At 38.4% G+C, this 25887-nt stretch overlaps 1 protein-coding gene across 1 annotated transcript in view; it reads right to left on the bottom strand.

Moving 5' to 3' along the window:
* RAD18 (RAD18 E3 ubiquitin protein ligase) overlaps positions 1-25887 on the bottom strand; it is a 114057-nt gene that overhangs the window by 45895 nt on the left and 42275 nt on the right. The window contains exons 9-10 of the mRNA XM_068982698.1: positions 25416-25476; positions 1944-2081 (exon numbers count right to left, since the gene is read on the bottom strand). Of these exons, the coding sequence (XP_068838799.1) occupies positions 1944-2081; positions 25416-25476 (199 nt within the window). The remainder of the gene's footprint in view (positions 1-1943; positions 2082-25415; positions 25477-25887) is intronic.

Genomic DNA, 25887 nt, shown 5'->3' with positions numbered 1-25887 from the left:
AGAAATAGAAAAATCCACCTCAACATTCACATGGAATCTTAAAGGAATCAAATGGCCAAAACAACCCTGAAAAGGATGAATAAAGCTGGAGAATTCATATCCTCTGACTGAAATTTATTACAAAGTTATGGCAATTAAAACAGCATAGCACTGGTATAAGAACAGATATACAGACCAATTAAACAGAACACACAGTACAGAAATATGCCCTCACATATACAGTCAACTGATTTTCAAAAAGGACGCCAAAAGCATTCAATGGGGAAAGTATAGTCTTTAGACAAATGGTATTCAGAAAACTGGATTATCGACATGTGAAAAGGATGAAGCTGGACCCTTATTTACACGATATACAAAAATTAACTCAAACTGGACCACAGACCTAAATAAGAGCTAAAACTATGAAACTCTTAGGAGAAAACATAAAGGAAAACTTCATGACACTGATTTTCCAACAACTCCATGAATTTAACAACAAAAGCACAGGCAACAAGAGAAAAAACTGATAAACTGAACTTCATCAAAACAAAGCACTTTTGCTTCAAAAGATACTATCATGGAAATAAAAAGACAACAGAGAAAAAATTTATATAATGAATTAATATTCAGAATATTTAAAGAATTCCTAAAACTCAACAACAACAACAAAAACCAAGCCAATTAAAAAATGAGCAAAGGGCTTAAACATACACTTCTCCAAAGAAGAAAAACAAACAGCAAATAACTATATTAAAAAATCTCAATCTCATTAGTCATTAGAAAAATATAAATCAAAACCACAATGAGATACAAATCCATATCTACCAATATGGTTTCAGTAAGAAAAACGAAAAGTAACAAGTTATGAGTGTACAGAGAAACTGGACTCCTCAAGCACTGCTGATGGGAATCTAAAATGGTGCAGCCACAACAGAAACTAGTTTGGTGGTTTCTAAAAAGGGAAACAAAGAATTATTTTAAGAACCAGAAATGCCACTGCTAGGTATTTACCCAAGAGAATGGAAAGCAGAGGCTTGAACGGATACATGAATACCAATGCACACAGCACCATCATTCACAGTAGCCACAAGGTGGGAGAAAACCATTACAAATGAATGGATAAACAAAATATGGTCTATAGAGGCAATGGAATATTATTCGGCCATAAGAAGTAATAGATTTCGATATACGTTATAAAATGGGGACCCTGAAGACATTATGCTTAATGAAATAAGCTGATACAGAAGAAAAAATAATACATAATTTCACTTTTATAAGGTACCAGTAGAAGTAGATTCACAGACACAGAAAGTAGACCAAGGATTATACTAAGGGCCAGTGGGGAAAGTGAAAGAATTATTATTTCACAGGTTAGTTTTGAGTGTAATAGTGGTGACGGTGACACAGCATTGTGAATGTATTTACAGCCACTGACTTAGGCTACCCACTCCAGTATTCTGGTCTGGAGAATCAGAATGCAAGTCCATGGGCTTGCAAAGAGTTGGACACAACTGAGCGACTTTCACTTCACTTAAAGTCCTGGCAATATAAATATAATATTAATTTCAAATTTTTACATGGGCTAAAATTAAGGAATGTGCGATGTATTAGCTTTAGATATTTTAGCAAAACAGTCCATCCAAAGTAAATACCAGTGAACTATAGTAGAAATAATTTATTCTCTTTGTAGGATATTTGAGGATGGGCAGCAATAAATCCTATACCTCAAGCTTAAACAACTAAGAAACTTCTGATTTATCATGAAAGGAAGAGGGATTTTTAGAAACTGTACCTTCAGGACACCCCCCCACTCATTTATTTCTGGAGTAATAAATCTGGTTTACATCCAACAACTGCTACATGTCTAAATATACTAATAAGTCCAAAGTAAAGTCTTTTGATTTTATTTTATATTAAAAATAGTAAAATTCAATCTACTTCTGTTTTTAATTAAAGTCTCTTACCCACACATACAGAGGATAGTTTTTCTGTAGATTCATCTTCTCCTTTTGTTGCTTTTCTTTTGGACATTCCAACAGTCTTTCTGTATCCTTTTTTGGCTTGATCCACCAGAAGATGAAATTCATCCTGATGTTTTTTACCTGAAATTCAAAAGAGGTCAGTAAATCAGGACTATAAAAACTACATGCATGTCTACAATCGACAAAGTGAACATCAAGAATAATCAAGAAGAACATAAATGTGCTCAAGAACAGCACCCTTTGAACTAATTCACAATGAATTTAAAAGGCCTGGGGTGGGAAAGGGGTGGGGGGGATGCTGTGGCAACCTTTTTTTATATTAGTATCTTCTCCTTTTCTCAGATACAGACTTGAAACATAACATTCCTAGTTTTCATCTGTAGGTTTCTTCCCACATCCCATACTCTTTTAAAAAAGCTTTTTGTTAGAGCATGAAAGAGGCTGTTTTCTTAAATATTTCCAAAAGACACCAGTCTAACTTCTAAGATATAATAGTACTAGAAGGAAGAATATTAACTGAGTTTAAAAGTAGAAGTTTCTAGGAAAGATGGATAAAAACAGAGAATACCCACTTTAATTCCCCCTTTTCCTTCACATTTCTTGCCTGTTTTCTAACAGAACCCCTTTGATAATCTAAGACCCCCACCACCATCAATCTATCTTGGTATATTATAATTAATCAATCTTAATTCACTAATACTTCAAACACCTCTGAAGATAATTTAAGCCTGACCTCCAGGTCACCACTATTAATGTACATTAATTTACTCAATAAAGAGTAACCACTCATTGTTAGAGCATGGATTTGAGGACATCTATTTTTGATTCTGAACCAAGGTTCAAACAGCTGAGGTTGCACTTAAACACTGCTGCTAAGTCACTTTAGTTGTGTCAGGCTCCGTGCAACCCCATAGACAGCAGCCCACCAGGCTCCCCCGTCCCTGGTATTCTCCAGGCAAGAATATTGGAGTGGGTTGCCATTTCCTTCTCCAATGCATGCATGCATGCCAAGTCGCTTCAGTCGTGTCCAACTCTGTGCGACCCCATGGACAGCAGCCCACCAGGCTCCTCTGTCCAGAGGATTCTCCAGGCAAGAATACTGGAGTGGGTTGCTATTTCCTTCTCCACTTAAACACTGTAGCAACCTTAAACACTTAAGTCATGGTCTAAAATGTTGTTGTAAATTCTATACAATTTTAGAGTCATACTGCAAATAGTTAAAAGTTTTTAAATTGTTTTCATCCAATAACCACCATTTTCTCTATAGTGAAATATCATGAATAACTAGATTTAGGGGGAAATTTGTGCTTCAGTTGAAAGACAATGCATTTTCTAAACGTACCGTTCCATATTTCTAGTCATCCCCTATGAGCTATGTTCAGCTCTGTAAATTGTAAACAACTAATGGCAATGGAAAATAATTCTTGCATACAAGTACAATTCTGTCTGGTGAAGGCCTGACTAACTTCCCTCCCCTACTGTGGAAGAAGCGAGTTTTGCCTCTGTTTGCACATTCATTTCAGTATTCCCTGATCTATACATGTGACTGTTCCTTGGACATTAGGGAGAGACTGTTCCTAATTCCAACATATTTATGTGTATGGTATGTGTATCCAAACTCCCAGTGAAACTAATGTGTTGGGCTGTAAAGTGTCTGGTAGGTTTTAAATAAGAGACTGGCTAAAATTTCAGGAACATATAAGTTGCCCATAAAGATTATTAGGAAAACTGAGCTCTTCAGAAACAGGTGAGATCTTATGATTAGGCAAGGGTAACAGCACTATGGGGTCTACATAATCTAATCAGCTCTGTTAACAAGTTTCCTCCACTGTTAACTTATGGATTATGGATTTAAGAATTACTCAAGAAACTTCCTAATGTAATCTCGTAACAGTTAAGAAGGCTTAATGACTTTGTCTTCTGAAGGAATAAAATCCCAGGTTTAAAACAGAGATTTTCTTTTTAAATCTAATTACCCCTCCAGCTAGACTAGAAACAAAAGTAAATGGCAACCGCTACTTCCAGCTTTGGCCCAAGAAGTCCAACAACTCCTGCTCAAAAAGTGAACAATGCCAAGAGATTATGACTGATAAAATCGTTCCTACTCATTTCTCCACCTCATTTTAGGAGTACTGCCATTTGGCAAGGAAAACTTCAGAGTTTAAATTAAATGCCCTGAATTTACCTCTTAAAAGTTTTAAGTGGATCAGATAGTGGCAGGAGCAGATGAATAAGCTCCCATGCAACCAAGTCATATTCTTCAAGATTTTTAGTCCTTGAATCATACCTTTCTGCTTTGCCAAGTGGAAATATAATATTCTCCAGTGCCAAGTCAAGTCCTTCATGCCCTGACCACCTTCACTGCTCTTTTTAGAGCATATTTTACACCCAGAGTATCTCTGAGTCTGCCCATGAACCCAGGGGTGTACCAAAACCAGGATCCAAGAGTGGCACAGACTCAAGCCTGTACAGTGACACCAATGAGATACATACTCCTCTACTTCATATCACAGAAAGAGTTTGAAGTCAGGGTCCCCCAAAAGAAAATTTCATGTCTTTTTTTCACCAACTAGCTATGACATTCATGCAATGAAACATGGATGAAGAACAGATTAATAGTAAAAGCTAACACTCATTTTGGGATTATTCATTCAACTGTGAGCTGACTAGCCTCACTTTAAATTTATGATCAAACAAGCACTCAGCACTATCATACAACTTTTCTACCTTTCTCCAGTAAACTTTTACAATTCTCGAAAATGACAACTTCACACTTCCGCCAAAACTGCAACACTTGCTTCTCAGTTGGGCTCACATCACTCTGAAAATACAGATAAGTTCTAACAGGAACTCTGACATCTTACAACTACTACTACTTCATCTGTGCACACGTGATCTCTCTTCCCTCACAGTGAGCATGCAAAGGCTGTCCTTGCTGCATTTAAGGACCAAGCTCTAATTTATGCTCTGGACTCCATTAAGGCCTTCTCAAGGATGCAATTATCCTTTCCTGTATCACCAACTTCTCCTCTCTTTTGAATCTTTCCCACTGCATACAAGTAAGCTTGGGATGGGATTGTGCTTTTGAAAGTGAGAGTGTGGGTTGTGAATACAACTTAGTAGGTCCAGATCAGCATCTTTTTCTTAATAAAACAAAAAGGATAGGATAAAAAGTGCCCGAGTGCATTAAAATGGAAAGAGGAAACAACCAAGATGTCCTTCAGTAGGTTAAAAGATAATCAATCAAACTGTGATATATCCAGAAAGTGGAGTGTCAACCAGTTCTGAAAAGAAACAAGCTATCAAGGCATGAAAATACAGAAGAGCCTTACACGAACAGTACTAAGTGACACAAAGGGCTTCCCAGGCAGCACTAGTGGTAAAGAATCTGCCGGTCAATGCAGGAGATGTAAGAGACGTGGGTTCTATCCCTGGGTCCGAAAGGTCCCCTGGAGGAGGGCACAGCAACCCAATCCAGTGTTCTTGCCTGGAGAAACCCATGGTTAGAGGAGACTGGCAGGCAACAATCCATGGGGTTGCAAGAGTTGGACATGACTGAAAAGACTGAGCAGGCACACACGTAAGTGAAAGAAGACAATCTGAAAAGGCTACATACTATATTATTCCAGCTATACACAGGATATTCACAAAAAGGCAAAACTATGGAGACAGTGAGAAGATCAGGGCCTGGGGTTGAGGATGGGGAAGGGAGACGAACAGATGGAGCACAGAGGACTTCTGGGGCAGTGAAAACACTCTGTATGATACTGTATTGGTAGATACACGTCACAAATTTGTCAAAACCCATAGGATGTACAACACCAAGTGAGAACCTAGAAGTAAACTACAGACTGTGTGTGATTGTGAGTGTCAATGTAGGTTCAACAACTGTAACAAATGTACTACTCCAGTGTGGGAATGTTGGTATTTGCAGAGGTTATACATGTGTGGAGGCAGGGAACACACAGGAATTCTGTAATTTGTCCTGCTTTTAAAAATAAGTAAGATCAGTTATGGTTTGGATAAGCATAACCAACTGGCTTTGGTTATGCTTATCTCACTACTTTTATTTTTTCAAAGTCACTAAAGAAATTCTGAGAAAATATGATGGAAAACAATTTTTTCTAATGTTGGAGACAGTCAAGCTCAAGGAGGGTGCATAGGAACATCATTTGAAAATATCTAAATACAACCTTTTAAAACATGGAAAGATTAAAAACTATTTTGCAAAATTTATTTCAGTAATATGTGTGCATACAGGTAACAGTAATATAAGATAAATTTTTCACTGTGAGTTGCAGTAAAAACAGATCAGATAACCATTGGGTTAAGTATCTTCCAACTTTAAAGTGAAGATGAAAGTCGCTCAGCCATGTCCGACTCTTCGAGACTCCATGGACTCTAAAATCCATGGAATTCTCCAGGCCAGAACACTGGAGTGGGTAGCCTATCCCTTCTCCAGGGCATTTTCCCAACCCAGAAATCGAATCAGGGTCTCCTGCATTGCAGGAGGATTCTTTACCAACTGAACTATCAACAAACAAAACCGTCCCTGGACCCAGCACCCACCTCCAGCTTTGACTTCATTTCTCGCTCTTACTGACACAGCGAAACTTGCCCTAAGAGTTGTCTGTCTTCACAGCTCCACTTCCCCACCTCAAATTTGGTCTCAATCAATTCTAAGCGCTTCTGATGTCTCCTCTCCTATGAAATCACTCTTGCCACAGTGTATTGTGAAACATGAGTCATGAAATCAATTACCCATCTCAGAACTTGGATACTTTTCATATATTTTACCTAAAACAACACATGACAACAGTTTAAATGCAGAAGTTAATGTGAGTGCGAGTCAAGATGTCTCTAGTAATTAAGACATTAAAGAGATTTGAAAAAACAGAAAGGAGTCTTATTCTTCTTACTAAATTTTTAAGATCAGACTTACTGAAAAATAATTTGCACAAAAAATGTTTTAAGTGGACAATCTGATGCATTTTAAAAGAATGTATAGTTGTGTTATCTATCAACACAACCATGAAACAGAAGATTTAAATTATCCACAGACTTCCTTTGTAGTCAGTCCCTGTCGTTTTCCATCTGGAGCCCCAGGCAGTACCAATCTGCTTTCTGTTACCACACTTTTGTCCTTTCTAGAAGGGTACAGAAGTGGAATTATACAGGGTGCTACCTTTTCAGTTGGGCTTTTGTTAGTATAATGTTTCTGAGATTCATCCTGTTGTTTCAAATGTCAGGGATTAATTCTTTTTTGAATGTATTGCAATGTGTTTATGAATACTGAGATTGTTTTCAGTTTAAGATAGTATGAATAACCTGCTGTAACATTTATCTGTAACACTCATCAAACTGTTTACTTATAACTAATGAACTTTATTTATCCGGTCCCATCACTTCATGGGAAATAGATGGGAAACAGTGGAAACGGTGTCAGACTTTATTTTTGGGGGCTCCAAAATCACTGCAGATGGTGATTGCAGCCATGAAATTAAAAGACGCTTACTCCTTGGAAGAAAAGTTATGACCAACCTAGATAGCATATTCAAAAGCAGAGACATTACTTTGCCGACTAAGGTCCGTCTAGTCAAGGCTACGGTTTTTCCTGTGGTCATGTATGGATGTGAGAATTGGACTGTGAAGAAGGCTGAGCGCTGAAGAATTGATGCTTTTGAACTGTGGTGTTGGAGAAGACTCTTGAGAGTCCCTTGGACTGCAGGGAGATCCAACCAGTCCATTCTGAAGGAGATCAGCCCTGGGATTTCTTTGGAAGGAATGATGCTGAAGCTGAAGCTCCAATACTTTGGCCACCTCATGAGAAGAGTTGACTCACTGGAAAAGACCCTGATGCTGGGAGGGATTGGGGGCAGGAGAAGAAGGGGATGACAGAGGATGAGATGGCTGGATGGCATCACGGACTTGAAGGACGTGAGTCTGAGTGAACTCCAGGAGATGGTGATGAACAGGGAGGCCTGGCATGCTGCGATTCATGGGGTCGCAAAGAGTCGGACACGACTGAGCGACTGAACTGAACTGAACTGAACTGAACATCTTGACAAATCTGATTCTAAAAATCTGGATGTGGATATATGCTTTCACTTCTCTTGGGTAAACAGCTAGGAGTAAGTAGGTACACGTGTCAATTTATAACAAACTACTAAACTGTTTACTTAAACGACTGTATCTTTCTGCATTCTCACCAGAAATGTATAAGAGTTTCATGTGCTCTACATCCTGGTCAACACTTGGTATTGTTTTTTTCTTTTGTGTCATTAAAATAGGCGTGTAGTATTATTTTACTGTTATTTTAATTTCTATTTTCCCAAAGATTCGTGACTAATGACTAACAAGACAAACGATATATTTTTATGTAGTTATTTGGCATATGAGTATTTTCTTTTCTTGAGGAATCTGTTGAAATATTTGCCCTTTTAAAAAATACTGGGGATTGCCTGGCAGTCCAGTGGTTAGCACTCTGATCTCACTTGCCCTTTTAAAAAATACTGGGGCCATCTATATGTGTTCTTTGGAGAAATGTCTATTTAGTTCTTTGGCCCATTTTTTGATTGGGTCATTTATTTTTCTGGAATTGAGCTGCATAAGTTGCTTGTATGTTTTTGAGATTAGTTATTTGTCAGTTGCTTCATTTGCTATAATTTAGAAAGATGGTAATGATAACCCTGTATGTGAGACAGCAAAAGAGACACAGATGTATAGAACAGACTTTTGGACTCTGTGGGAGAGGGAGAAGGTGGGATGATTTGGGAGAATAGCATTGAAACATGTATACTCTCATGTAAGAAACGAATCGCCAGTCTAGGTTCGATGCAGGATACAGGATGCATGGGGCTGGTGCACTGGGATGACCTAGAGAGATGATATGGGGAGGGTGGTGGGAGGGAGGTTCAGGATTGGGAACTCATGTACACCCGTGATGGATTCATGTCAATGTATGGCAAAACCAATACAGTATTGTAAAGTAAAAAATAAATAAATAAATAAAAGAGCACATACACACACACACACACACACAAATAAATTTTAAAAATAAATAAATTTAAATTAAAAATAATAATAATAATAAATAAAAAATACTGGGGACTGCCTGGCAGTCCAGTGGTTAGGGCTCTGCTCTCACTGCTGAAGGCTTAGGTTTGATCCCTGGTTGGTAAACTAAGATACCAAAAGCTGTACTGCTACTGCTAAGTCATTTCAGTCGTGTCCGACTCTGTGCAACCCCATAGACGGCAGCCCACCAGGCTCCCCCACCCCTGGGATTCTCCAGGAAAGAACACTGGAGTGGGTTGCCATTTCCTTCTCCAATGCATGAAAGTGAAAAGTGAAAGTGAAGTTGCTCAGTTGTACCCGACTCTTAGTGATCCCATGGACTGCACCCCACCAGGCTCCTCTGTCCATGGGATTTTCCAGGTTGTACAGTATGGCCAAATAAAAAAATAAAAAATACCACCTAGGACATATTATTGAATTGTAAGAGTTCTTAATAAAATATAGATTCTAGCACTTTGTCAAATACAAATTTTACAATATTTCCTCATAATCTATTACTTGCTTTTTCATTTTCATATCTGTCTTCTGAAGAGTAAAAGTTTTTATTTTAATAAGATAGTATGTATCACTTTTTTCCTTTTCTTTTATGATTCATACTATTTGTAAAAGGTGATGATGTTTACTGTGAATAAAAAGTCTTATTTCTTCCTTTTGAGTATTCTTTCTATTTCTTGCCTTATCACACTGGCAAGAATCCACAGTACAGTGCTGAATCCACAGAACAATGGTAAGAGAAAAGAAGCATTCACTATTTCACCATTAAATATGACATTAGTTGTAAGTTTTTCAGATCTCCTAAACTGAATTGATGCTTTCAAATTTTGGACTCTTCAGAGTCCCCTGGACTGCAAGGAGAGCAAATCGGTCAATCCTAAAGAAAATCAACCCTGAGTATTCATTGGAAGAACTGATGCTGAAGCTTAAGTTCCAATACTTTGGCCACCTGCTGCGAAGAGCGGAGTCACTACGAAAGATCCTGATGCTGGGAAAGAGTGAAGGGGCGGCAGAGGATGAGATGATTAGATAGCATCACTGACTCAGAGGAAATGACTTTGTGCAAACTCCAGGAGTTAATGGAGGACAGAGGAGCCTGGCGGGCTACAGTCCAGGGAGTCGCAGAGTCTGACACGACATAGTGACTGAACACCACATACAGGATTAATGAAATTCTTGTTTAGTAAGAGTTCTTTTAATTACTGAGTGTTCAATTTTGCAAATGCTTATCTACATCTACTTAAAAAATTACACAGTGTTTTATTCAGTCTATTAATGCACTGAATTATGTTGATTAATTTTCTAACATTAAACCAGTCTTGCATTCTTAGAATAAGTGAAGTCACTCAGTTGTGTCCGATTCTTTGCGACCCCATGGACTATAGCCTAACAGGCTCCTCCATTCATGGGATTTTCCAGGCAAGAATATAGGAGTGGGTTGCCATTTCCTTCTCCATCTTAGGATAAATCCCTTGGTTTTATAACTTGGTTATAATGCATTATCCTTTTATGTAATGTTGGAATAGATTTACCAAAATACTGTTAAGAATTTTTGCATCTATGTTCATGAAGAATACTGGTCAGAACTTTAAGGTAGGAAGTATTCCTTCCTTTTCAATTTTTCAGAAGAATTTTTTTAGAATTAGTATTATTTCCTTCTTTATGTATTTCACAAAATTCACCACTGAAGCCATTTGGATCTGGAATTTTCTTCCTGGGGATGCAAATTCAATTTAGTTCCCAGATGAAGGAATATTCATGCTTATCTACTTTTCCAAGGTTTAGTAATTTGGGTTATTCACGAAATTTGTCCATTTCATGTATGTTCCCAAATGCATTGCCAGTTACTTGTAATACTTATTAATTACAATAAGATACTTAGTATCCTCCCTCTTTCATTCCTGATACCAGCAATTTGTGTTTTCTCTCTTTTAGTCCTAATCAGGGTTGCTAGAGGTTTCTCAATTTTGTTGATCTTTTCAAACAACCAGCTTGAGGTTTCATAGATTTTCTGTTATTTTCCTGTCTTCAATTCCATTGATTTCTGCTCTTATCTTCACTATTACGTTCTTCCTGCTTGCTTTGGATGGAATTTACCCTTTTTTCTAGTTTCTTCAGATGAAAGTATTTATGATGAATTTAAAACCTCTTCTCTAATTTTCTAGTATCAGCATTTAATGCTACACATTTCCTCCTAGGCACTGCTTCAGTTGCAACCCACAGTGATATGATGCATTTTCATTCAGTTCAATTTATTCCCTAATCTGTTTTTACTTCATCCAGTACATTTTTCAATTCAAGTATGTTTGTCATCTAAGGAATTCCATTTGGTCTTTTTTATAGGGTCCACTTCTCAACTCAGCAGGATCCTCCTTGATTCTTCCTTTTTGACATAAAGAGCGTATTTGTAAATGCTGTTTTAACATTCTTATCTACTAGTTTTACCAGTTCTGTCATTCCTGTGTGTTAGTTGCTCAGTCATGTCCAACTCTTTATGACCCCAAGGATTGCAGCCCACCAGGAGCCTCTGTCCATGGAATTCTCCAGGCCAGAATACTGGAGGGGGTTGCTATTCCCTTCTCCAGGGGCTCTTCCTGACCCAGGGATCGAATCCAGGTCTCCTGCATTGCAGGCAAATTCTTTACGGTCTAAGCCACCAGGGAAGCTCTGGTTCTATTAATTGATTTTTCTCTTTTCTAGGATCTTTTCTTTTTTTGCTTCTTTGAATGCCTGGTAATTTCAATAAGATACTGTTAATTTTATATTGTTGGTGGCAAAATTTTATTCTATCCTTAAACTGTATTGTAGTTTATTCTGCTGCTGCTGCTAAGTTGCTTCAGTTGTATCCGACTCTTTGTGACCCCATAGACAGCAGCCCATCAGGCTCCTCCGTCCCTGGGATTCTCCATGCAAGAACACTGGAGTGGGTTGCCATTGCCTTCTCCAACGCATGAAAGTAAAAAGTGAAAGTGAAGTCACTCAGTCATGTCCAACTGACTCTTTGTGACCCCATGGACTACAGCCCACCAGGCCCCTCTGTCCATGGGATTTTCCAGGCAAGAGTACTGGAGTGGGTTGCCATTGCTTTCTCCAGTAGTTTATTCTGAAGCACATCAAACTAGTTGGAGTCAACCAAATTATTTCATGCTTTGCTTTCAAACTTTATCAGGGCAAATTATCAAGAGAAGAGAATAAGAACACAGCCAAAGAAAGACTGGGTAAAAATATCTCCAAAAGATGCAACTGGTAAAGGACTTATTCAAAATATATAAAGAACTTTTAAAACTCAGTAAGAAAATGAACAACACAATTAAAAAACAGGCAGAATATCTGAGCAAAAAAGATTTACCAAAGAAGATATGTAGATGGCAAGTAAGCATAGGAAAAGATGCTCAGCATCATGTCGTTAGAGAATTGCACATTAAAACAATGAGATACCACTATACACCTAACAGAATGGCAAAAATCCAAACACTACCACCACCATATGCGGTGGGAATGCAAAATGGCACAGACACTTCCAAAGATAACTTGACAGGTTCTTAAAAAACTAAAGGTACCTTATGACCCAGCAATCGCATTCCTTAGTATTTACCCGAATGAACTGAAAACTTATGTCCACACAAAAACTTGCACATGAACATTTAATTATAGCTTTTCTCATAATTGCCAACAGAGGCAACCAAGATATTCTTCAGTAAGGGAACTGGTCATTGAACTTTGGTACATCCAGAAAATAGATTATTCAGCTCCCAAAAAACAATGAGCTATAAAGCCATGAAAAAACTTAGAGGAAGCTTAAATGCATTACTAAGGAAAAGAATATATACTGTATGAATCCAACTGTATGACATTCGGGAAAAGACAAAACTATGAAGACAGGAATAAGGTAAGTGGTTGCCAGGGTTAGGGATAAACACGTAGCACACACAGGATTTTTAGGGCAACGAAACTATTCCTGTGTACCACAACAGTAGAAATACAGCACTGGATGTTTGTCAAAACCCACAGAATATATACTACCAAGAATGAACTCTGGATAAACTGTGGATTCTGAGTGGTAACAAGGTGTCAATGTAGGTCCATCAGTTAAAACGAATGTCCCACTCTGGCGTGGGGTGTCGTGAGCAGGAGAGCCTGTGCCTGTGTCAGATCAGGAGAAACAAGAACTGTCAATACTTTCCACTCAACTTTGCTGCGAACCTAAAACTGGGCTAAAAACCAGTCTATGAAAAAAATCTTTTTATTAAGGAAAATTAAAGCACAAGTAGCCTAGAGCAGGGATCGGCAAATAATAGTCCAAGGGTCAAATGCAACCCATGGCTAATTTTTGCATGGTCCTCAAGCTAAGACTGGTATTCATATTTTAGGAAGGATTATAAACAAACAAGAACATTTGACAGAGACCATATGTAGCCTGCAAAGCCTAAACTATGTATTATCCGGCCTTAAGGTAGTTAAGCTTTACTAATAAAGCAGTAATATCTTTCTGAGAGTTCTGCCTAATGCCTTACATACTAACAAGTTTTTTCAACTGTGCCTGGTGGCTGTTGAAATTCAAGCTGTTTCCTGTCCTGTGTGAACTCCAGGAATTGTTCTGGAACTAACCTTTCCAAGTTCTTCTCTGGTCTTGGGCAGTTTCCTCTCATTCAAGGCTAGAAGGCCAGGTAGCCAAAGACTTGCCCAGATCTTTCTATAGATCTTTAGAGCTCTGTTCTCTCTGTGGATCCCTCCCTTCTGAGACTCTGTCCTGTCACCCTGGTCTCCACAACTTTGATTTCTGTTGTACCTATTCAGTGATACAACAAGATAATTTTGGGCTCCCCCCACCCGGAGCCATAAAACTGCCTGCCAGCTGCTGGAGCTGTAAGGCTCATCATTTTATTTGTTTTCTTTCTCTCAGGGATAACAGTCCTGTGCTACCTTTTTTCCAATATCTGAAAATCCATTGGTTTATATATTTCATCTGGTTTTCTAGCTTCTAAGGGGGGAAAGCAAGTATAGTCTATTATTCCATCTGGGCTAGGAGTAGAAATCTCCATTTACTTTGATTTTTGTGTATTGGGAAAGTTTTTTTTTTTCCTTACCAAAATATGATGATTTTTTTTAAATTTTATTTGACTATAATTGCTTTACAATGTGTTAGGTTCTGCTGTACAGAAAAGTGAATCAGCTACTGTTGCTAAGTTGCTAAGTTGTATCTGACTCTCTGTGACCCCATGAACTGCAGCATGCCAGTCTTCTCTATCCATCACTGTCCCCCTGAGTTAGCTCAAACTCAAGTCAGTGATGCCATCCAACCATCTCATCCTCTGTCGTCCCCTTCTCCTCCTGCCCTCAATCTTTCCCAGCATCAGGGTCTTTTCCAGTGAGTCAGCTCCTTGTACCAGGTGGCCAAAGTATTGGAGCTTCAGCTTCAGCATCAGTCCTTACAATGAATATTCAGGGTTGAATTCCTTTAGGATTGCCTGGTTTGATCTCCTTGTAATCCAGGGAACTCTCAAGAGTCTTCTCCAACACCATAGTTCAAAAGTGTCAATTCTTTGGCACCCAGCTTTCTTCATGGTCCAGCTCTCACTGGACCATAGTCTTTACTATAAGGACCTTTGTGTGCAAAGTGATGGTTCTGCTTTTTAATATGCTGTCAACGTTTGTTACAGCATGAGAAACGCTGGGCTGGATGAAGCACAAGCTGGAATCAAGATTTCCAGGAGAACTATCAATAACCTCAGATATGTAGATGACAGCACCCTTATGGCAGAAAGTGAAGAAGAACTAAAGAGCCTCTTGATGAAAGTGAAAGAGGAGAGTGAAAAAGTTGGCTTAAAGCTCAACATTCAGAAAACTAAGATCATGGCATCCAGTCCCATCACTTCATGGCAAACAGATGTGTAAACGGTGGCTGACTTTATTTTCGGGGGCTCCGAAATCACTGCAGATGGTGACTGCAGCCATGAAATTAAAAGATGTTTGCTCCTTAGAAGGAAACTTATGACCAACCTAGACAGCATATTAAAAAGCAGAGCCATTCCTTTGCTGACAAAGGTCAATCTAGTCAAAGCTATGGTTTTTCCAGGAGTCATGTAGGGATGTGAGAGTTGGACTATAAAGAAAGATGAGCACTGAAGAATTGATGCTTTTGAACTGTGGTGTTGGAGAAGACTCCAGAGTCCCTTGGACTGCAAGGAGATGCAACCAATCCATCCTAAAGGAAATCGGTCCTGAATATTCATTGGAAGGACTGATGCTGAAGCTGAAACTCCAATACTTTGGCCACCTGATGTGAAGAGCTAACTCATTTGAAAAGGCCCTGATGCTGGGAAAGATTGAAGGCAGGAGTAGAAGGGGACAACAGAGAATGAGAGGGTTGGATGGCATCACCAACTCAATAGACATGAGTTTGAGTAAACTCTGGGAGTTGGCAATGGACAGGGAAGCCTGGCATGCTTCAGTCCATGGGGTCGCAAAGTCATACACAACTAAGAGATTGAAATGAACTGAACTGATGTTTGTTATAGCTTTTCTCCAAGGAGCAAGTATCTTTTAATTTTACGGCTGTAATCAACTGTCTGCATTGATTCTGGAGCCCAAGAAAATGAAATCTGACACTGTTTCCACATTTTCCCCATCTATTTGCCATGAAGTCATAGAACCAGATGCCATGATCTTAGTTTTCTGAATGTTGAGTTTTAAGCCAATTTTTTCACTCTCAAGCTCTTTGCCTTTCATCAAGAGGCTCTTCAGTTCTTCTTCACTTTCTGCCATTAGAGTGGTATCATCTGCATATCTGAGGTTGTTGATATTTCTCCTGGCAATCTTGATTCTAGCTTGTGCTTCATCCAGCCTGGCATTTCACATGTACTCTCCATATAAGTTAAATAAACAAGGTGACAGTACACAGCCTGGATGTACTCCTTTCCCAGTTTTGAATCAGTCCATTGTTCCATGTTTAGTTCTAACTGTTGCTTCTTGACCTGTATATAGGTTTCTCAGGAGGCAGGTAAGGTGGTCTGGTATTCCCATCTCTTTAAGAACTTTTCAGTTTGTTGTGATCCACACAGTCAATCCACACATTGTCAATGTGTCAATCCATACACTGAATCACTTGAAAATATACATATACTCTCTCTATTTTGGATTTTCTTCCCATTTAGGTCACCACAGGTTATTAAATAGACTTCCTTGTGGTATACAGCAAGTTCTCAATAGTTGCCTATTTAATACATAGTGTCAATAGCACATATATGTCAATCCCAATCTCCCAATTCTCCCCACCCCCCATCCCTCTTGGTATCCACATATTCGGTCTTTACAGCCGTGTTTCTATTTCTGCTTTGCAAATAAGATCACCTATTATCATTTTTCTAGATTCAACACAGATAATATATGATTAAAATACATTACTTATGATTGACATTAACATATAGTGAATTTACTGTTGTTTATAAGTGAGTTAAAATATTTTTGAAATTTCCTGGTTTTAATTTTTCTTAGACCCATGTGTTATTTGGAACTGTATTATTTAGTTTCCAAATTATCTGGTGACTTTACAGAGGGCTTTGTTACTGATTTCCAGTTTGATTTCATCTTGGGGTAGAGAACAGACTCTTTGTACTGAACGGATTCACAAGGTGGGACTTCTGCACATCCCCAGGGCTCACCGTCTCTGTGCTACTCTCTCCTCTCCACACTCTATCTTACGAACTTTAGCTCCGTCAGCTTCCCTGGTCTTTCTTTCTCCTTAATTCAAGAGCCCACCAGGCTCTGCCTGGGAACCCCTGCTCTCAGCCTAGAAACTGTTATAGTGCTTGTCTCACTTTTTCATATCTCAGAGATTCCTGTCCTTTGTTATCACTGTTTCTAACATCCTGAAAACTATTTCATGTGTTTTGCCCATTTAGGAGTGGTTGTTTTGGGGGGAGGGTGGAGAAGGTATATACCAATTATTCTGTCCTAGCCAGAAGCAGAACCCCCTAAACTCTAATCTGTAATATGATACACATTGACAACTATAACCCACATAAACAAAAGTTCTTTGGTGCACTAGACAAGTTTTAAGAGTGCACAAAGGCTTAGAGAACTGAGACAACTGTTGCTCTAAACTTTGCAGTGTCCCAGGGCTTAGTTTTAGACTTTGTTCCCCACAGCACTCTCCTCCCAGGTAATTAAAGTATACAATTTTAAATCACTCATCTTTTTAGTTAGGTAGATTGATCCATTCATACCTAATTCTCTTTTCCACTTAAATATCCACTAGAAACCCAAATTTAACATAGCAAAATAGGAATTCTGATCCCTTTCCCTATCCACAATCCTTGCCCTGGTCTCCATCTCAGTAAATGGCATCATCATTTCTCCGGCTGCTTGAACCAAAAATGTAGGGGTCGTTCCTGATTCCTCTTTTAGTCATAGAGGTATGTTAAATTCATCAGCAAGTACTACTGGCTCTACTTCAAAAGTTTACCTTGAATTGTCAATTTTAGTTCTATGACCACTCTAGAAATGCCACATCTCTGGCCTAATTTACTACAACAGCCTCATTTCCTACAGGTCTCTCACCTACTTAAGTGATTCCCTTAAGGGAATCTTCCTGAACCAGCAGCTTCATCACTTTCTACCCCTACCTGAAGTCACTTCATAGCACATAAGACGAATCTGACACATCTTATTCACTTGTTTACTGTCTGACTATTCCCAATATAATATAAGCTCTGCTTGAGCTGAGACATTATCTGCTTTCTGAATGTTATATTCCTAGTATCTAGAATACTGTCTGGGATACAGTCACTGGTAACCAATAAATATTACTTGAGTGAAGAGCCGTTAGATTGGTTTTCTATTTCTTGCCACCTTACAATTTATTCTTTATTCAGCAGACATCATCTTTTCAAATGTAGACAAAATCATATTACTTGTCTTTCTAAACTCTCCAATGACTTCCCACTGCAGTAAGAATAAAACCCAAAATATACTCCTAAAAGGTCTTATGGGTCTGGCCCCACCTCCCTATACACCACTCTTCCCCTCCCCTTCACTCCCTACACTCTATTCACACTCACCTACACTGTGTTTGCTTCAGGGCCTCTGCCTTTGATGTCCTCTCTGCCTGGAATACTATTCCTCCAGCTCTGTGAAGCATTACTTTTATTTTAAGGTAACAATTCACCTTTTAATTGTTACCTCATTTCAAAGGTCAACTCCTTAAGAAAAGCCTTCTCCTGATGACATTATCTAACGTCTCCATAATTTCTATCAAATTACTCCATTTTATTTTTTTATAGATTGCCAATGCAGGAGAGGTGGGTTGGATCCCTGGGTTGGGAAGATCTCCTAGAGTAGGAAAAGGCAATCCACTCCAGTATTCTTGCCTGGAAACTCCATGGACAGACGAGCTCATTGGGCAACAGTCCAAGGGGTTGCAAAGTCAGACATGACTAAGCATGCACACATATATATATCAAATGTCAACTCTTTCAGTTCAGTTGCTCAGTCGTGTCCGACTCTTTGCGACCCCATGAATTGCACCACACCAGGCCTCCCTGTCCATCGCCAACTCCCGGAGTTCACCCAAACTCATGTCCTCATAATTCTTCTCAAATTAGTTTTATTTTCTTTATAGCATCTGCCATCTAAAATTGTAGTATTCGCTGATTTATTGTTTTTAATCTGTCTGCTATTAGAATACAGGAGGTCTTATCTCTATAAGAGGTCTTGTCGCTGCTCTATATTCAGTACATAGAACAGCAGCTGACACATGGCAGATGCTCAGTAAACATTTAGTGAATTAATGAACAACCTAATAAAAAAATAAAAGAAGAAACAGAGCTAACATGTCTTGCCTACTTAACAAGATTAAGCTGGTACTCTCAGGAAAAGTTTCAGGAGATAATCCCATGTTCATTAGAAGTTAGTTTTTCTTTTCTTGGCAAAGTATAAAACTATCTATTACCAAGGTAAAGACCATGAAGATTCCCAAAATATGTCTGTCATGGCAGTTAGGCAATTAGAGTAATTCTCTGTCAGGCTAAGATTCCACCTCTGAGCAATTCAGTCTTAACTAAGATGCAATTCAGTCTTAACTAAGAAGACTTATCAAAAGCATTTGCAATCTGAAATCCATAGGTAACTCAATAAACTCATTTCATTCAACCCCATATCAAATATACTTTCTACAGATATGCAACTAAGGCTCAAAATGATTTCACTATTTCTCTCCTCTTCTAAAAGAGGAAGTCATGAATACAAATCTATCCCAAAGAGTGCTACAGAAAATAAGATAAACACCATCACAAAACCATCAAAGCTACTCATTCATAAAATTAAGCTTTTAAAAAGCACTGTAACCTGAAACTAAAGTTTAGTCCCTCAAAAAGAAGTTCCCAACACACAAATTATTTACTCAGATACAAAGCACGGCACAGGCAAAGGGCTTCAAGTTGAGTATCTGGTGAGTGTGGGTTTCCAGTCCTGCTTTTTGCTAATAGTTATATGGGCAATTTATCTAAGCCAAACAATAAATCAAGAGTAAAAGTAATATTTCCAATTATGTACAGATGCAATAACTGCTTTCCTGGAGAGTCTCCTGGAAAATGTATCCCACCCAAACAAGAAGAAAGAAGAGGTGGATTTGGATCCTGAAATACGTCAGCTGCCATAGGAGGGAGGCTAGGATATCCAGAAGACTGGTGACCGGGAGCTCCAGGGCAGCCATGAAGGAGGCCCAGAGAGAGCCGCCACAGTGGACTGGAAAAGAGCTGGGGCTGCTTCAGGCAAGGGGCTTCTGAGAGAAAAGAGCCTTGATGAACTATCTATGAGGTTCACTGTAAAGTGACTCACATTTCTGATGGAAAGTTTAGAGATAAATTAATACCATATAAATAGAAAACTAAGCACATGAAATGATTAATTATAGGACAAACAGAACGTTTTCCTGAAAGGAATTACAAGTGCAGGGACAGAAAAAATAATTTTCCCTTTAATGCTCTCAGTTCTTAGCTGGGGCATTATAACAAAACACAGATTTATATAAGAAAAACAAAACAGATGCTTATTAACATGTATACTTCATGTGTTTATGGAAGACACCCAGAGAAAACTCTTAAGCCACCAGAGGTGATTTACAACACAGGCTTAAATATCATCTTCAGCTAGATTAACAAAAAAAAAAAGAAAGGTGTGGGGGAGGCCAGTTATGGGGAGATGGACAGGAAAAACACAGTAACCAACAGTGAAATCTGTTATGCTGATTTAAGTCCAAGCCTTCTCCATCAACAGGAAACTAACTTACTTCTAGGGATAGAGAGGGGAGGAGAGACAGACACCTTTGTGCTGTGTTGTGCTTAGTCACTTTAGTTGTGTCCAACTCTGTGCAACCCCATGGATTGTAAGTGCCCCCAGGCTCCTCCATCCATGGGGATTCTCCAGGCAAGAATACTGAAGTGGGTTGCCATGCTCTCCTCTAGGCGATCTTCCCAACCCTGGGATCAAACTCAGGTCGCCTGCACTGCAGGTGGATTTTTCACCACCTGAGGCAAATAGAGGGGAGGCAGAGACCTTTTCTTTCTGCTGCTTCTCAAATGCCTTCTCCTCGAAATATGCCACAGTGACATATTCTTGGGAAGTGGCATATTCTGCTACCCTTCATAACCACAGTATGTATGCTGCCTGGTTCAAACTGTATACCAACCTTATAAAAAAATTAGGACAATATTCAGAGATTGAGAGGAAAGCGAAGAATCATGATTTAAAATGGAGCTAAATTTTCATTTTTCAAATTAGGACTTCAATCAGTTGTTAACATGGAAAACTGAAAAATTCTCCAAGAAACAGCAGAAAGAACAATCATTTATAAAAATGAAGGTAATTATTAAAACAAAATCCCAAAGGTTTGACAGTTGTTAGTTCAAGGAAATGGAAATGGAAACAGGTTGGTGGTGGAGGAGGCAGATTTTTTTATATAAGCCTAAAAGAAATGTGATCTAAAAAAAGTTTATTAAAACATTAACAAAAATGTTTAAAAAAAAAAAAAGAGCTATCAATGGCATATTTAGATTCTGATACTAAATGAAACTGTGACTAAAACTATAACGATAATAAGCACTTGAGCTTTAGTAAGTGTCCCCAAAGGTTGGTTGGTTGGTTTGTTTTTTATTAAAGTATAAACTGTGGAAAATTCTGAAAGAGATGGGAATACCAGATCACCTGACCTGCCTCTTGAGAAACCTATATGCAGGTCAGGAAGCAACAGTTAGAACTGGACATGGAACAACAGACTGGTTCCAAATAGGAAAAGGAGTACGCCAAAGCTGTATATTGTCACCCGGCTTATTTAACTTCTATGCAGAGAACCCGGCTTATTTAACTTCTATGTAGAGAACATCATGAGAAACGCTGGGCTAGAAGAAGCACAAGCTGGAATCAAGATGGCCGGCAGAAATATCAATAACCTCAGATATGCAGATGACACCACCCTTATGGCAGAAAGTGAAGAGGAACTACAAATCCTCTTGATGAAAGTGGAAGAAGAGAGTGAAAAAGTTGGTTTAAAGCTCAACATTCAGAAAACTAAGATCATGGCATCTGGTCCCATCACTTCATGGCAAATAGATGGGGAAACAGTAGAAACAGTGTCAGACTTTATTTTTTTGGGCTCCAGAATCACTGCAGATGGCGATTGCAGCCATGAAATTAAAAGACGCTTACTCCTTGGAAGAAAAGTTATGACCAACCTAAATAGCATATTCAAAAGCAGAGACATTACTTTGCCAACAAAGGTCTGTCTAGTCAAGGCTATGGTTTTTCCAGTGGTCATGTATGGATGTGAGAGTTGGACTGTGAAGAAAGCTGAGCACTGAAGAATTGATGCTTTTGAACTGTGGTGCTGGAGAAGACTCTTGAGAGTCCCTTGGCCTGAAAGGAGATCCAACCAGTCCATTTTGAAGTAGATCAGCCCTGGGTGTTCTTTGGAAGGACTGATGCTAAAGCTGAAACTCCAATACTCTGGCCACCTCATGTGAAGAGTTGACTCATTGGAAAAGACTCTGATGCTGGGAGGGATTAGGGGCAGGAGGAGAAGGGGATGACAGAGGATGAGATGGCCAGATGGCATCACCGACTCGATGGACATGAGTTTGAGTGAACTCCGGGAGTTGGTAATGGACAGGGAGGCCTGGTGTGCTGCAGTTCATGGGGTCGCAAAGAGTCGGACACGACTGAGCGACTGAACTGAACTGAATTGACACAACAGTGATGTGCTCACATCTGGCACCTGTGCACTTCCTCCTTCCTCCCCACAGGTCACAGTTGGACCTGCCCCTTCAAAGCTTAAAAAGTGAAAAAAGAAAACAGTTCTCTTAGCACAACTAAGACATACCATTTATGGGATACTTAATCAGCAAATATTAACTCTCCACCATTGGCCGGGCACTTTAAATGTAAATTTAAATTGGAAACCAACCAACCAACCAAAGAATAAACAGCTACCTAATAGACAAAACAGTAACGTGGTCACACTGGGAAAGATACATACAAACATCATTAAGGAAAATGAAGTGATAAAGTTGGGAAGCTGGTAATAATGAATAAAATGAAAACTATTTTTGGCACAAATTTGCAAGCTACAGAGTACTGAAATTCTTTACAGAAACGTCACTGTGTAGCCTGAGGTCAGGATGGTAAGTCAGGAATGTTTCCATTTGAATCCCATTTTCTTCTCACAGAGATGCTTTGACAGCAACTAATTAATATTTGCAAAATGCTTAGTGATGAGCTCAAAGTATAATGTAAGTCACAAATCAAAGAGCAGGCACATTTGACAAAATTCAGCGCCCATTTATGATTAAAACTCTTCAAAAAACGGGCATACAAGGAAACTACTTCAACATATTAAAGGCCATATATGATAAGCCTGCAGCAAACATTATTCTCAATGGTGAGAAACTGAAAGCGGTCCCCCTAAGACCAGGAACAAGACAAGGGTGTCCACTTTCCACCACTATTATTCAACATAGTTCTGGAAGTCCTAGCAACAGCAATTAGAAAAGAAAAAGAAATAAAAGGAATCCAGATAGGAAAAGAAGTAAAGCTCTCACATTTTACAGATGACATGATAGTGGACATAGAAAACCCTAAAGATAGTATCAGAAAATTACTAGAGCTCATCAGTGAATTTAGCAAAGTTGCAGCATACAAAATCAATACACAGAAATCACTTGTATTTCTATGAACTAACAGTGAAAAATCAGAAAGAGAAATTAAGGAATCAATCCCAATCACCACTGCAACAAAAAGAATTAAATATCTAAGAATAAACTCACCTAAGCAGACAAAAGAACTGTACAGAAAATTATAAGACACTAATGAAAGAAATCAAAAAGGACATAAACAGATGGAGAGATATTCCATATTCCTGGGTAGGAAGAATCAATATTGTGAAAATGACTATACTACCAAACCCCATCTACAGATTAAATGTGATATCCCTATCAAATTACGAATGACATTTTTCACAGAACTAGAACAAAAATTTCACAATTCATATGGAAACACAAAAGACCCAGAATAGCCAAAGCAGTCTTGAGAAAGAAGAATGGAGCTGGAGGAATCAATTTTCCTGACTTCAGATTATACTACAAAGCTACAGTCATCAAGATAGTATGGTACTGGCACAAAACCAGAAATAGAGATCAATGGAACAAGATAGAAAACCCAGAAATAAACCCATGCACCTATGAGTACCCTATTTTTGACAAAGGAAGTAAGAATGTACAGCAGGGCTAAGACAGTCTCTTCAATAAATGGTGCTGAGAAAACTGGACAGCTACATGTAAAACAATGAAACTAGAACACTTCCTAACACCATACACAAAGATAAACTCAAAATGGATTAAAGACCTAAATGTAAGACCAGAAACTATAAAACTCTTAGAGGAAAACATAGGCAGAACACTCGGATGACATAAATCAAAGCAAGATCCACTACGACCCACCTCCTAGATTAATGGAAATAAAGACAAAAGTAAACAAGTGAGACCTGATTAAACTTAAAAGCTTTTGCACAGCAAAGGAAACTATAAGCAAGGTGAAAAGATAAACCTCAGAATGGGAGAAAATAATGGCAAATGAAACAACTGACAAAGGATTAATTTCCAAAATATACAAGCAGCTCACACAACTCAATACCAGGAAAACAAACAAACAACCCAATCAAAAAGTGGGAAAAAGACCTAAACAGACATCTCTCCAAAGACATACAGATGGCTAACAGACACATGAAAAGATGCTCAACACTGCTCATTACTAGAGAAATGCAAATCAGAACCACAATGAGATATCACCTCACACTGGTCAGAATGGCCATCATCAAAAAGTCTGCAAGCAATAAATATTGCAGAGGGTGTGGAGAAAAGGGAATGCTCTTGCACTGTTGGTGGGAATGTAAATTGATACAGCCACTATGGAAGATGGTATGGAGACTCCTTAAAAAACTAGGAATAAAACCACCATATGACCCAGCAATCCCACTCCTAGGCATATATACTGAGGAAACCAGGGTTGAAAAAGACACATGTATCCCATTGTCATTGCAGCACTATTTACAATAGCTAGAACATTGAAGCAACCTAGATGCCCATCAATAGATGAATGGATAAAGAAGTTGTGGTACATATACACAATGGAATATTACTCAGCCATAAAAAGGAACAGATGAGGTGGATGAACCTAGAACCTATAAAACAGAGTGAAGTGAGTCAGAAAGAGAAAAATAAATATCATATTCTAGTGCATATATATGGAATCTAGAAAAATGGTTCTGAAGAATTTATTTACAGGGCAGCAGTGGAGAAACAGACATAGAGAATAGACTTATGGGCATGGAGAGAGGGGAGGAGAGGGTGAGACGTATGGAAAGAGTAACATGGGAACTTACATTACCATATGTAAAATAGATAGCCAAAGGGAATTTGCTGTATGGCTCAGGAAACTCACAAAGGGGCTCTGTACCAACCTAGAGAGGTGGGATGGGGAGGGAGACTGGAGGGAGGTTCCAAAGGGAGGGGATATATATATACCTATGGCTGATTCATGTTGAGGTTTGGCAGAAAACAACAAAATTCTGTAAAGCAATTATCCTTCAATAAAAATATAAATTAAAAAAACAAAACAAAACTTGTAACTCATCAAAAAGAGAAAAGAGCAGGCACATACTTGCAAAAAAAAAAAGTCACTGTCTAAATAAACATTCAACCAAAATTCAGTCTCTTAAATAATATTAACAGGAAAGTTTGCACTGAACATTAATATACAAAACACATTTTAAAAAAATTACTTAAGATCAAAAACTGCAAGCCAAGTCTTTTGCAAATAAAGTGTAGTATAACTTACGATATTTACTGTGAATTTCATCTATTTCCTTTTCTGTTTGGTCCTTTGTAAAAACCATTACCTATAAAAATGAAATATTCTTAATTAAAAATTTTTTTTAATGACAAAAAAAGTAGTACAGTAAACTTAAAAGTCTCTAATGTGGATGTTTAAAATTCAGGAAAATAATCTCTCATCCCTGTTTTATATACACCAAGAAGATTAACTCCTATTTACTTCTTTTAATACTATAATTAATATATGTTTTACTTACATCAGTAGAAAATGCAACACTGATTCTACTAGAATATATAAAGTATTAACACAAAAATCAATTAAATTTCCTACGTTAAATATTTAATTTTTTCACATTTATCAGTACAACAGGTTACACAAGACTGAAGAGACATTTAGTAGGTCATTAATAAGGCAGATCTCCCTGTTTGTCTTCTGTCTTTTCCCAATCTAACTCCCAAGTCTACCACAAAGGTAG

This window comes from Capricornis sumatraensis, chromosome 10 (assembly GCF_032405125.1).
Source record: "Capricornis sumatraensis isolate serow.1 chromosome 10, serow.2, whole genome shotgun sequence".
Classification (NCBI taxonomy): Eukaryota; Metazoa; Chordata; class Mammalia; order Artiodactyla; family Bovidae; genus Capricornis; species Capricornis sumatraensis.
This window is presented reverse-complemented; position numbering and strand designations above follow the sequence as displayed.